The sequence below is a fragment of the Giraffa tippelskirchi genome, chromosome X (genome assembly GCF_054371585.1).
Source record: "Giraffa tippelskirchi isolate mGirTip1 chromosome X, T2T-mGirTip1v1.2.pri, whole genome shotgun sequence".
Taxonomy (NCBI): domain Eukaryota; kingdom Metazoa; phylum Chordata; class Mammalia; order Artiodactyla; family Giraffidae; genus Giraffa; species Giraffa tippelskirchi.
Genome location: NC_137289.1, coordinates 88,852,406 through 88,863,542, shown reverse-complemented (window position 1 = coordinate 88,863,542; position 11,137 = coordinate 88,852,406). Strand labels below are relative to the sequence as shown.

General features: G+C 45.0%; 2 protein-coding genes across 10 annotated transcripts in view; one reads left to right on the top strand and one right to left on the bottom strand.

Annotated features, from left to right (window-relative positions):
• PDZD11 (PDZ domain containing 11) overlaps positions 1-8,262 on the bottom strand; it is a 79,521-nt gene extending 71,259 nt beyond the window's left edge. The window contains exons 1-7 of one of the 5 annotated variants that reach the window (XM_081566341.1): positions 8,213-8,262; positions 7,604-7,703; positions 7,112-7,195; positions 6,788-6,844; positions 6,344-6,442; positions 6,066-6,126; positions 303-407 (exon numbers count right to left, since the gene is read on the bottom strand). In XM_081566341.1, the coding sequence (XP_081422467.1) occupies positions 325-407; positions 6,066-6,126; positions 6,344-6,442; positions 6,788-6,844; positions 7,112-7,195; positions 7,604-7,690 (471 nt within the window). In that variant the 5' untranslated portion in view covers positions 7,691-7,703; positions 8,213-8,262 and the 3' untranslated portion in view covers positions 303-324. Of the gene's footprint in view, positions 1-302; positions 408-5,338; positions 5,905-6,065; positions 6,127-6,343; positions 6,443-6,787; positions 6,845-7,111; positions 7,196-7,603; positions 7,706-8,212 lie in introns of those variants that run through there. The other 4 variants (XM_081566342.1, XM_081566343.1, XM_081566344.1 and 1 more) reach the window with 4 other exon arrangements.
• A 157-nt stretch (positions 8,263-8,419) lies between these two features.
• Positions 8,420-11,137, top strand: part of KIF4A (kinesin family member 4A) — a 129,594-nt gene continuing 126,876 nt past the window's right edge. For 3 of the 5 annotated variants that reach the window (XR_014075961.1, XM_081566335.1, XM_081566333.1), the window contains exons 1-3: positions 8,420-8,473; positions 8,844-8,987; positions 9,100-9,214. Coding sequence is in view for 4 of the 5 variants with exons in the window: in XM_081566335.1 (XP_081422461.1) it covers positions 8,868-8,987; positions 9,100-9,214 (235 nt within the window). In the remaining variant the exon portion in view is untranslated. Of the gene's footprint in view, positions 8,493-8,843; positions 8,988-9,099; positions 9,215-11,137 lie in introns of all 5 variants that reach the window. The other 2 variants (XM_081566336.1, XM_081566334.1) reach the window with 2 other exon arrangements.

Here is an 11,137-nt window from a genome sequence, read left to right as displayed (position 1 = left end):
GCTGAGGCTTCAGCCTGGGATTCATCATACCCGAGCGCCAGGCTCTGTGCAAATCCAAGCCCTGCAATCCTTGGCTGGCAGAGTGGTGGGGGCCTAGGTTGGGCTTTGAGGATAGGAAGATGTGATGGTATGGAATGGAGTAGGGGGCTCTCAGGGGAATCAATATCTTTTTCACCCAGGGTATCACTTGGCCCACTTATCATCACCCACTTTATGTACAACAGCTTGGAAGGCGCCTGCTGGGTGAGCCCAGTACAAGGCATCACACAGTACGTTTTTGCCCCCTTCTTTGGCCAACTTACCTGGGGATTCTTTTCCTCAAAGTTATCTATTGTAAGCGTTGAAAAGTTGAACCAGGACACTTTTCAAGGGCCATTCTCTACTTCTGGGTCTAAGACTGCCTGGCACTGTGGGTAGAGGAGGGGTACAGAATAAGTATCTGCCCCTCCTTTGCAGCCAACCTTTGGCATTGACTTCCTGTCTAATGTCATGTCCTTGGAGGATCGAATAGTGAGTGTTCACTCCCACATCACTAACCTGGTACCTCAACCACTTAGGCCTATTCACAGTAGCACCTACTGTGCTGTGCTTACTGTAATGTAAGCCCACATTACCTGTGGATAAAGGAGAACTGAAAAGTGAAACCTCTACAAAAACAACTAAATAAATAAGAAAAAAAGTGAAACCTCCCCAAATCACCAAACCCTGTGCTGTTTCTTATTCTGTCTCTTCTCATCTAATTTCTACCTGTATGTAACAAAGTACAAGTAGTCTCAAATCCTTAAATCTGTTGCTCTGTAGGGTCTTCCTTAATGAAAACAGTCTACTGAGATAGGACCTCTCTTAGGACGGTAGGCACTTACTTGGTTTGTGGCCATAGCCGCTACTTTTCAGGAACCCAATTTCCTTGACTATTTTGATTTTCCCTTCATTAAATTCTAGCCTTTAGAAAGCTAGTTAGCTGCAGTTATGGAACACAGCTGGCTAGAAGCACTTTTGCAGCCTAATTTCTAGTAACATTTGTGATTCAATTATTGCTGTGGTTGTCCTTGACATCACAAGTGGGTGTTATGCCGCATTCTACCTGAAAAGGGGATTGCAGGAAGCAATAGAGAGGTTGGTAAAACTAGCAGAGAGAATAAAAAAAATACAAGCATGAGTGCATAAGGAAAAAAAAAAGACTAGCAGAGAGAAAGACAGGTACGTTATTCTCTTTGAATCTCAACAAAATGTTTCAACTCTCTGCAACACATTGTCCTGTAGACATCAATTTTTTCAAGGAAACAGATAAGTGGGTAGAAGATGTATGGGCAGAGAGAGGTAATTATGTCATCATCAGGTCGGTGGGTAACAAGATTGATCTGAACAAAAGGAAAGGCATAACTACAACTGCTTCTGGCATATCTAGCTCAGTCCCAATGGGGAGAGTCTCAGTTCAGTTCAGTTCAGTCGCTCAGTCGTGTCCAACTCTTTGCAACCCCATGGACTGCAGTGCGTCAGGCTTCCCTGTCCATCACCACCTCCCAGTTTGCTCAAAATCATGTGAAGGTATAGGGTCCTTGCCCTTGTTGTTGGTTGGTGTTCAGTCATTAAGTCATGTCCGATTCTTTGCCACCCATGGACCAAAGCACACCAGGCCTCCCTGTCCATCACCAACTCCTGGAGTTTGCTCAGACTCATGTCCATTGAGTCAGTGATGCCATCCAACCATCTCATCCTGTGTCGACCCCTTCTCCTCCTGCCTTCAATCTCTCCCAGCATCAGAGTCTTTTCCAGTGAGTCAGTTCTTCATATCAGGTGGCCAAAGTATTGGAGTTTCAGCTTCAGCATCAGTCCTTCCAATGAATATTCAGGACTGATTTCCTTTAGGATTGACTGGTTGGATCTCCTTGCAGTCCAAGGGACTCTCAAAGAGTCTTCTCCAACACCATAGTTCAAAAGTATCAATTCTTCAGCACTCAGCTTTCTTTATAGTCCAACTCTCACATGTATACATGACTACTGGAAAAACCATAGCTTTGACTAGATGGACCTTTGTTGGCAAAGTAATGTCTCTGCTTTTTAATACTTTGCTCTATTTACTTGGGAGATTTACCTGTGTCAGAGATTAGAGCACTGAGGCTTCTTGGTCCTAGGGAAGCATCATTATGCCTCAGAAAGGACTATCCCTATCCAGTAACTCTGGGTCAGAAGCTGGTCATACCACTATCTGATCACTTACTTCATTTCTCATTTATCCAGACAAGTCTCTACAGAGGAGGCAGAATTATTGAGCCCAGTGCCAAAATCAGTTGCAATGCAAAAAATATAACTCATGTCTCTTTATGATCTCTCCATTGCATTTGTCCCTAGTTAGTCACCACGGCTTACTCTTTTGGATAACCTTGGCTTATCCTATTGTGGGGTGGGGGTAAGGTTCATCTCCCTACTATGCAGTGCAAAGGCCTGGAATCATGTCCCTGAACCTGACCTTTTGTTTTTCCTTTTGCACAGAAACACACACACACACACACACACACACACACACACACACACACAGCTATTCCAAGGCATGGCTTCTGCCCTTCTTTCCAGAGGTTAATTCCTCTCTGTTGAAGGAAGAAGTGAGGATCCTTTCTCCCAGTCTTGCTGAGTTAGGGAGGGTACAAGCAGAGAAGGCAAACTTCCTTTGTTGAGTTGATGGCCAGGCCAATTTTTCTGCCTGACATACTGAAGGGGAAATGGGGCTAACTTCAGCCCAAAGCAGCGGCCTGGTTTGCTTTTAGGTGAAAGGGATGAGAAGATAAAAACTTCTTTTCTGTGTCTCCTAGAAGATGCCCCTGAGAGTTGAGATCTAACTCCAGCCACTTCACTCCATTACCTTCCTTCCTTTACACACACTTTGGTGGTGAAATCCAACTGGGACCCTCCAATGAGTCAGGCATCAAAAACCATTGTTCCAGTTGACAGCTTAGGCTATCTCTCTGCCTAATTTGATCAATTTGCCACATTTGGGCTTCCCAGTTCCAGTCCTCCCCCACCTCACATTTACGGTTTAAATACTTGGCCACTTACGAAGCTCTTATTCAATTCCTAGGCTTAGGAGTAAAACAGAACCCCTGAAAATGCTATCTTTTTTTCTTGACCACTTCTCACAGTTACAAGTGGAAAGTTCTTGCAGAGTCCAGGAATCAATCCCACCTGACCACGTGGGATGTCTTACTGATAAATGACATCTGCTGCTGCTAAGTCACTTCAGTCGTGTCCGACTCTGTGCAACCCCACAGACTCACCAGGCTCCTCCATCCATGGGAGTCTCCAGGCAAGAGTACTGGAGTGAGTTGCCATTGCCTTCTCCAATGCATGAAGGTGGAAAGTGAAAGTGAAGTTGCTCAGTCGTGTCCGACTCTTAGCGACCCCGTGGACTGCAGCCTACCAGGCTCCTCTGTCCATGGGATTTTCCAGGCAAGAGGACTGGAGTGGGGTGCCATTGACGACATCTGCAGGGGATGCAATTCTACAGTAGCTAGCATATCTCAGACCAACATAGTTCCTTCTCCATTGTTTTCTTATCTACACCTTCAATATGACAGGTCCTTTCACCTCAAGTCTCTTATTGTTTGCGCCTCCTCCACACCATACCTACACCTCCACAATGCAGTTGCACCATGCTGGTGTCCCAACACAGAACCATTCTAAGTACCTCAAAGTAAGAACCAATTTAGGGCAAGAGGATTTTCGCCTCTTAGGCCCATGGCACCTGGCTGGGACTTTTTACCCTGTTCGCTACACTGCTTAGATGAGTTGTTTTAAAACCTTTTACCCACAGGGAGACTCTTGAACCTCAACATTCAGCAGACGCAGCCAGCGTGCCTTTGTGCAAGTATCTCAGCCCCTAGTTTCTTACTCAGATGGCCACTGGGGGGCAGCAGAGCAAACAGGAACATATATTCTATGTGGGGCTGGGGGGTTGGGGGGGATTTCACTGGTGGCTCAGATGGTGAAGACTCCACCCGCAATGGAGACCCAGGTTCGATTCCTGGGTCAGGAAGATTCCCCTGGAGAAGGGAACAGCAACCCACTCCAGGATTTTTGCCTGGAGAATTCCATGGACAGAAGAGCCTGGTGGGCTACAATCCATGGGGTCACAGTCGGACGCGACTAACACTTTCACTTTCCAGGCAACACAGAGACAGCTAGATTGACTGTACCTCCAGCTCTGCTCACCAGAATGTGGCTACCTGACAGTAGCACTGAGCCTCTAGAAGAGGTGCCATAGTAGAGCTGGGGTTGGGGGGTATTTATAGGAAGAACCAGAACTTCCTCACAGAGATATGTCACTACTATTTAGAACAGTTTCCCATATTTGAAGACTTACGCAAATTCATTAAAAAGAAGTGGCATGGAAACCCTGGTTGATTAGTGCTTGGCAGAGTCAGTAAATTGGTTGGTTTGTGCAAAATTTGGGGAGAGTAGAGTGGCAAAGTGAATTGACTGTGGCAACATGAGTAGAAGTGGTGCTGAAAGTGCAGAGGTGCAGCCTTCTAATTGTGATTTTTGAAAATTGAGGCATAGTTGATGTACACAATTGTACTGTGACTTTGAATAAAAAGATCTTTAAGTACAAAAAAATAAAAATAAAAAATAAATATATATAAAAAAAATTAGACATCTAGGCTACATCTCAAACCAACAGCATCACTCTTCAGGGGGAAGGGCCTCAAAATATATATTGAAGTTTCCTAGGATTCTTCAAGGAAAATTTGGGACTTTCATTATGGGGTACAACTTCACCCCATACCTCATTAGATAACTTTCTATTCTTAATGGGTATTGTGAACATGTCAATGGCATTACATATAGCCTGGAATATCTAACAATGGATTGCTAAGAACATGGCAGAAGGCTATTTGGGGGTTGGGGTGAAGACAAGGGGGAAATCAGCAAGCAGTCAGTACTACTCAACCGACCAGGTGGAAATTGGGAACTGATTGTTTACTGCTAAGCAAATGCATTACTGAAAAGAAATGCATCTAAGCCTCTCCCTTAGTTTATGTTCCAGATAAAAGAATCTGGGAAAAGAGAACTATATTAATACTGGTCCCTGCACAGAAGTGGCCATAGTTCATGGGGGAAGGGACACCGTTTCCTCCAGTACCCCTCACCTTATACCATTCCTCAGTCATACTGCAGATAAGCTTCCTGGGTCTCCCTAACGTCCTGGCCAGAAAGAGATAATTGTGAAGTACGTACAGTGTTGCTCTGTTGCTTCTAGTGGCTCCTCTCTTTGAAAGAGCTTTTATTTTTATCTCAAAAGCATTTAACACCCAACCAGTATCATTCAAAAGTCACACCAACATGTCCTCAGCATTGTTTTACTTTTTTGCAGGGAGAAAATAGAATGAAGGAGGGGAGGAAAACAGGGTTCCACTGCAGTCTCCAAAGTGTATGGGTATACACTGCTAGTATAAGGATGAGATGAGATGGTCAGGCAGATTAGCGGGGAGGCCCCCAAGATCCTTTTTTCTACTGATTTGTATACGCTAATGAAAATGACATGACATATGTGGAATTGCCTAGCACATGGTATTCAATAAATGTCAGCTGCCTTCTCTAGCAGGGTTCTCCACAGGCTAAGAGATACCTAGACATCACCATCCTTCTCCTTCCAGGGTATGAAGCCCACATAGAAAACTAGGGAACTCAAAGCACAGTACAGTTGGGAAAATGCAGTTGGCTGGCTGGCTCAGTGCAGGGTCTCGCTGTCTCCCCATCCTCCCGACTCCACTCTCCCAGGGTGAGGCTGAGAGTAGTTTCCCAAGTGGGTTCCCTGAGACCTAGCTAGCTTGTCCTAGGAGATCCCATGTGGAGGGCTGTGGGTTGCAACTCTCTAGTGCACAGTCCTCTCTTTCTGGCGATGATAATCTTGGGGAAAACAAGAAAGAAAAAGAAGAAAAGCACAGATTATTTTCTGGCCTGAGCTCCCAACTCCCCATCACCAACTTGTGGGGCCTCTAGTAATCAGTATTTAAAGAGCTCCCACTGAGGGTCCTGCCAGTTAAGCAAAAAAAAAGAGAGGCACTTACTGTAGGGAAAGAAACGGACCCGCATGCTGATTTCTCGAGCTGTCTTCAGGATCTCAACAGCCTGGAAGGAACATGGCAGCTTGTACAAATGAAGAGATACAACCCAGGACAGAATCATAACAGGAGGAACCACTCTAACCTTTTGGGTCACCAATAGCTGCCTCCCTCTTATCAAGGTGAAATTCTTTCTTATCAAGTTACACATTAGGCTAATCTTATCCACTGCATCCTACCTGGGATGGTTTCTAGCCTCACCACAGCCCAGGTGCTGTGCTCACCTTGCTGTGCTCAATATCTTGGAAATCCACATCATTCACAGCTAGGACTTGGTCCCCTTCCTGAAGTCCTGCTCGATGTGCATCAGAGTCAGGAATCACCTGTTGGTAAGGAGAGAATATATATGATCAAGGTAGGATAATTTCAAACAATGTAAGTGAAATTAAGTGCTGTTCAAATGTAAGGTACTATACTGGATGTGTGTGTGTGTGTGTGTGTGTGTGTGAGAGAGAGAGAGAGAGAGAGAGAGAGAGAGAGAGAGAGAGACAATGTGGGGAAACAGGTGGCTTGCAAGGTAGGAAGGTGAAAGTGGACAAGGACGGTCTCACTATGCCCCTTCTATAAGTCTACTGAATCATCCTTCACCTCAGCCTTGGGACATCAGGGTTCAGCAATCTGATAACAAAGGGAAGTAGCTATCCATATTGCCTACCAGGCAGACGCACCTTGGAGATAAAGATGCCCAGCTGGGAGGCCTTTCCTCCTCGGATGTTAAACCCCAACTGTAAGACAAGGGCACAGAAGGGGGCTCAATACAGACCACAAACACAGGAACATCTAGTAGCATCAATGTATGATAGCTTGCCTTAAGCCCTTCAGAAAGCAGTCAGAAGTTGTAGAAGTGGCATCTCAGCTTTTCTGCTCATAAAAGGAAGTTTCTTTACCTCCTTATCTGCTTCCCAATTCATACCCCCCAACCATGGCCAACTTCTGGGCCTGGTATGGACAAACCTAGCCTGGAATAAGAAGCAATTGTTCCATAAGCTCACCTGAGCTCCAGGGGGCTTCTTCAGTGTAACGATGCGGGGCAGAAACTGGGTCAACTCATTGTTGTAGTCTGGATGGTATACCCTCTGAAAGACACAGCAACCCCAGAAATCTTATTATCAGGCTTACTACTTTCATCCAGAACACAAATGCATCACCCTGAAGCCAGGAGAAGGTGAAGTCATGGACTTAGTTTAAGTAAAACAAACAACACTGTCCAAACAGGTAGATAGATAGCAATGGGGAAATGGCTCAAGAGCCCCTCACTTCTTTACCTCAACAGAATGGAAATTAGGGCTCTGAATTTCCAGAATTCTCTGGTGTAATGGACTTTGGTAGGAAGATTCCACAAGAAGCTCCCAATGGGCCCAGTTGCTCAGAATCCAACTTCTAGCTAAGATTCACTCTCCATTGAGCTTTCTAACTGCCATCCTACCTTTCATATATCATCCTGTGCCTATGGGAAAAAAATTCCTTGTATAGATGGTTCCCACCTCATGAGGAGGAATCCACGCTGGGGGATTCTCATAGGCAGGCAGGAAAACCACCGGGTAGTCATCGTAAGGAATCCGGCTGTCCATCTCCAGCAAGGACCTGGAATGGAAGCGTGAATCAAAGCTGATGAAAATGGTTTAAAAGGGAAAACAGCCCAGCAAGTTTTAGAAAATAATCCCAACCCATTCCAAGGCTGTCAGTCTATACGCCCAGCCCACTTCTAGGTAGGTGATAGATTTTGGGAGAGAAGGAAAAAAACTATCAACTTGGCTGAGTATCTGGATGCTAACAACCTGTTAGGTACACTATAGAAACGATCTGCTTTCTCACAACAATCTTGTGAAACATATGTTACCGTCCTCATTCTAGAGAAGAGGGAATCAGGATCGAATCTAAAAATATCTGACTACTTTCGAAATTCAACGGAATGCTGATTCCAACTATCCATAGGAACTCGGGGCAAGGCACCGCCCCATATTCCCTAATGTGATCAGTAATGGTGGAGGTCTGCAGATTGGCCTTTCCTTCACCACCAGCCACCTTCCAGATCTCTTTCCCGTATCGTGCTGAGTCCTGTGCCCACACCACTGTAAAAGTTGTCTTACTACCTCTCCAACCCGCAGGCCTCAGGCGCCGGGTATCAGCTCACAGCCAAGTCAACCTGGGAACCGGAAGCGGATGTTAGGCGGAGTCGCAAAGAGGCGGGGTCAGGGCGCTACGCGCACGTCCCCCTCCCGTGCGTCTTCCTGCGCGCGCCGCGTGCGTGCTCCGCCCTCAGGCTGTCTGCGTTTCGATTGGCTGGCGCCTCCGGGAGTGATTTGAAAGTTGGCGGTTAAAGCTCTGGTTGGGACAGGGCGGCGGGACACCTGGTAAGGGACGTTTAGTTTGGTGAGTTAAGGGGGCACCTTAGCTCAGGATCTGCCCTTCCCGGCACCCTGGTGCTTTGGTTCTTTGTCGTCGTCTCCGCTGGGCTTTTGCTTTCCATTTCAGAGGCCACTTCGCTGTTTTCAGAGGGTCAGGGTGATGGGCAGTCCTGTCGTGGCCAAGTCTGAGAGTCAGTGACTTTCCCGAGGCAGCGATCCCGCTGGGAGGGAGAGGCTGCCGCTGTAGGCTACCGCTGACTTCCCTAACCCACCACACCCTCCGAGGAGGGCCAGAACTGAAGGAGGACCCTCTCCCACTCCTGCCGACCTACCAAAGTTTATCAAAGAGCATCTTTTTTCTTTTTTTTACCCACAGCAGAGACGGTGCGGAAGTAGGATCATGAAGGAAGAGGAGAAGGGCATTCCTGTAAGAGTGGCACTGCGATGTCGCCCTTTGGTCCCCAAAGAGATTAATGAGGGCTGCCAAATGTGTCTTTCCTTCGTACCCGGGGAACCTCAGGTGGGTAGCGGAGTCCTGGGCCTCCCTCTGAACAGCTGGTGCCAAATAGCAGTGAGGGGCATAGTCTAGCCTTTCTTTTTTTTCCTTACTCCTTGTCCCTTGCCTTCTCTAGGTGGTGGTTGGTACTGACAAATCCTTTACCTACGATTATGTGTTTGACCCCTCTACTGAACAGGAGGAAGTCTTCAATACAGCAGTAGCACCACTCATAAAAGGCATATTTAAAGGTGAGACTGGTTAATTCTTCAAACGGTTCTTGAACATACACTATGTGTCAGGCACTGTGATTGGGTGCTGCCAATACAAGAATGGATGAAACATGAGTCCTGCCTTCAAAAAGCCCACAATCTAAGAACTAACCCAATGAAAGTACCTTTATACTATATTTGCTTTCTATGGTTCTGCTCATCTGTGACTTATATATGTTTTTGTTTGTTTGCTCTGAAACCTCGTTAGATTCTAAGTTATTTGATGGGTGCTGATGAGGCACTAGTTGAGGCCCAGGCATTGCAAAGCCTCTTGAGGGATTAAGAGGTAAATAATACAGCTTCTGGGCCCTGGAAGTGTTCAAAGTCCAGGGGTAGGAGTGAAAGTAGATGACTACGTACACACTTTTAAACACATAAGAAATGTTAAACTTTTTACTTCATTTTTTTAGACAAAAGTATTTTAAATGTTAAAACCTTTGAGATTTCCTGAAGCCCCTGAATACACTGAATACACTGACCAGTTAATAATCTTGATTACAGAAGAGAAGCCAGGGCTTTAGTGTTATTTAAGACTATGGCAAAGTTCTGAAGAAGGGAGCTGTGCCAAGGGGTGTCTAATTGTTAGCCTAGTACAGTGATTATTCAAGATTCAAAGGATTTAAAAGAAGTAGAACCATAGTATACTAGTCCTTTAAAGTTGAAAGGGATATTTATATATCATCCAGTCTATTTTCCTTTCCATCCAAAGAAAAATACTTTCTAGCAATATCTCTGTTAAGTGAACTTCCAGCGTCTGGTTAAAATTTTTTTCTTTGACCGAAATATCACAGATTGGTTTTTGGACTACTCTAATTGTGTTAGATTATACTGAGATGAAATTTGCTTCCCAGTAATTTCTACTCAGTGACATTAGTTCATCCCTTTAGACAAACAGAAGCCTTCTTCCAGGCAACAGCTACTCACATTTTTTTTTCACTTTTTAAAATGATGTCATGGCTTAGGACACATTGAACACTTTGTTTCAGATTTTTAAAATAGTAAAGCAGTAATTTCAAACAAGTGTTGCAGGAACAGCATAAAGTACTTTTTTTTTTCTGAACCCTTTGACAAGAGCTGTTGACCTGATGATCCCCTGAATACTTTAGTGTATATTAGCTACAAACAGGAGCTTTCTCCTGTGTAACTACAATATGACCATTAAAATCATGAAATTAGCATTGTTATATCACTACCATCTGGTACTCAGACCTCATGCAAGTTTCACCAGTTGTCCCAATAATGTCCTATATAGCAGAAGGATCTAGTTCAAAGTCATTTGTTGTATTTAGTTGTACTGCCTCTGTAGTCTTCTTTATTACAAAACTCATTTGGTCTTTTGACTTTCATGATCATGACAGTTTTGAAAATCACAGGCCAAGTTTGTAAATGATGTTTGTTTATGATTAGATTCAGATTGTATATCTTTAGCAGGAATATCCCAGAAGTGGTGCTATATTCTTCTCATTGAATCCTATGGGACAGCACACAATTTTGATTTGTTCCATTACTACTGATGTTCTTTATGATCATTCGATTAAGGTGGTATCTGCCAGAAAGAGAAGGAAATGGCAACCCACTCCAGTATTCTTGCCTATAAAATCCCATGGACGGAGGAGCCTGGTAGGCTACAGTCCATGGGGTCGCGAAGAGTCGGACACGACTGAGCGACTTGACTTTCACTTTTCACTTTCATGCATTGGAGAAGGAAATGGCAACCCACTCCAGTGTTCTTGCCTGGAGAATCCCAGGGACAGAGGAGCCTGGTGGGCTGCCATCTATGGGGTCACACAGAGTCGGACACGACTGAAGCGACTTAGCAGCAGCAGCAGCAGCAGCAAGCATTGATACCTTTGGAATACAACTGTGCTCTTTAATCCATAGGAATTTTAAAATTATACATTC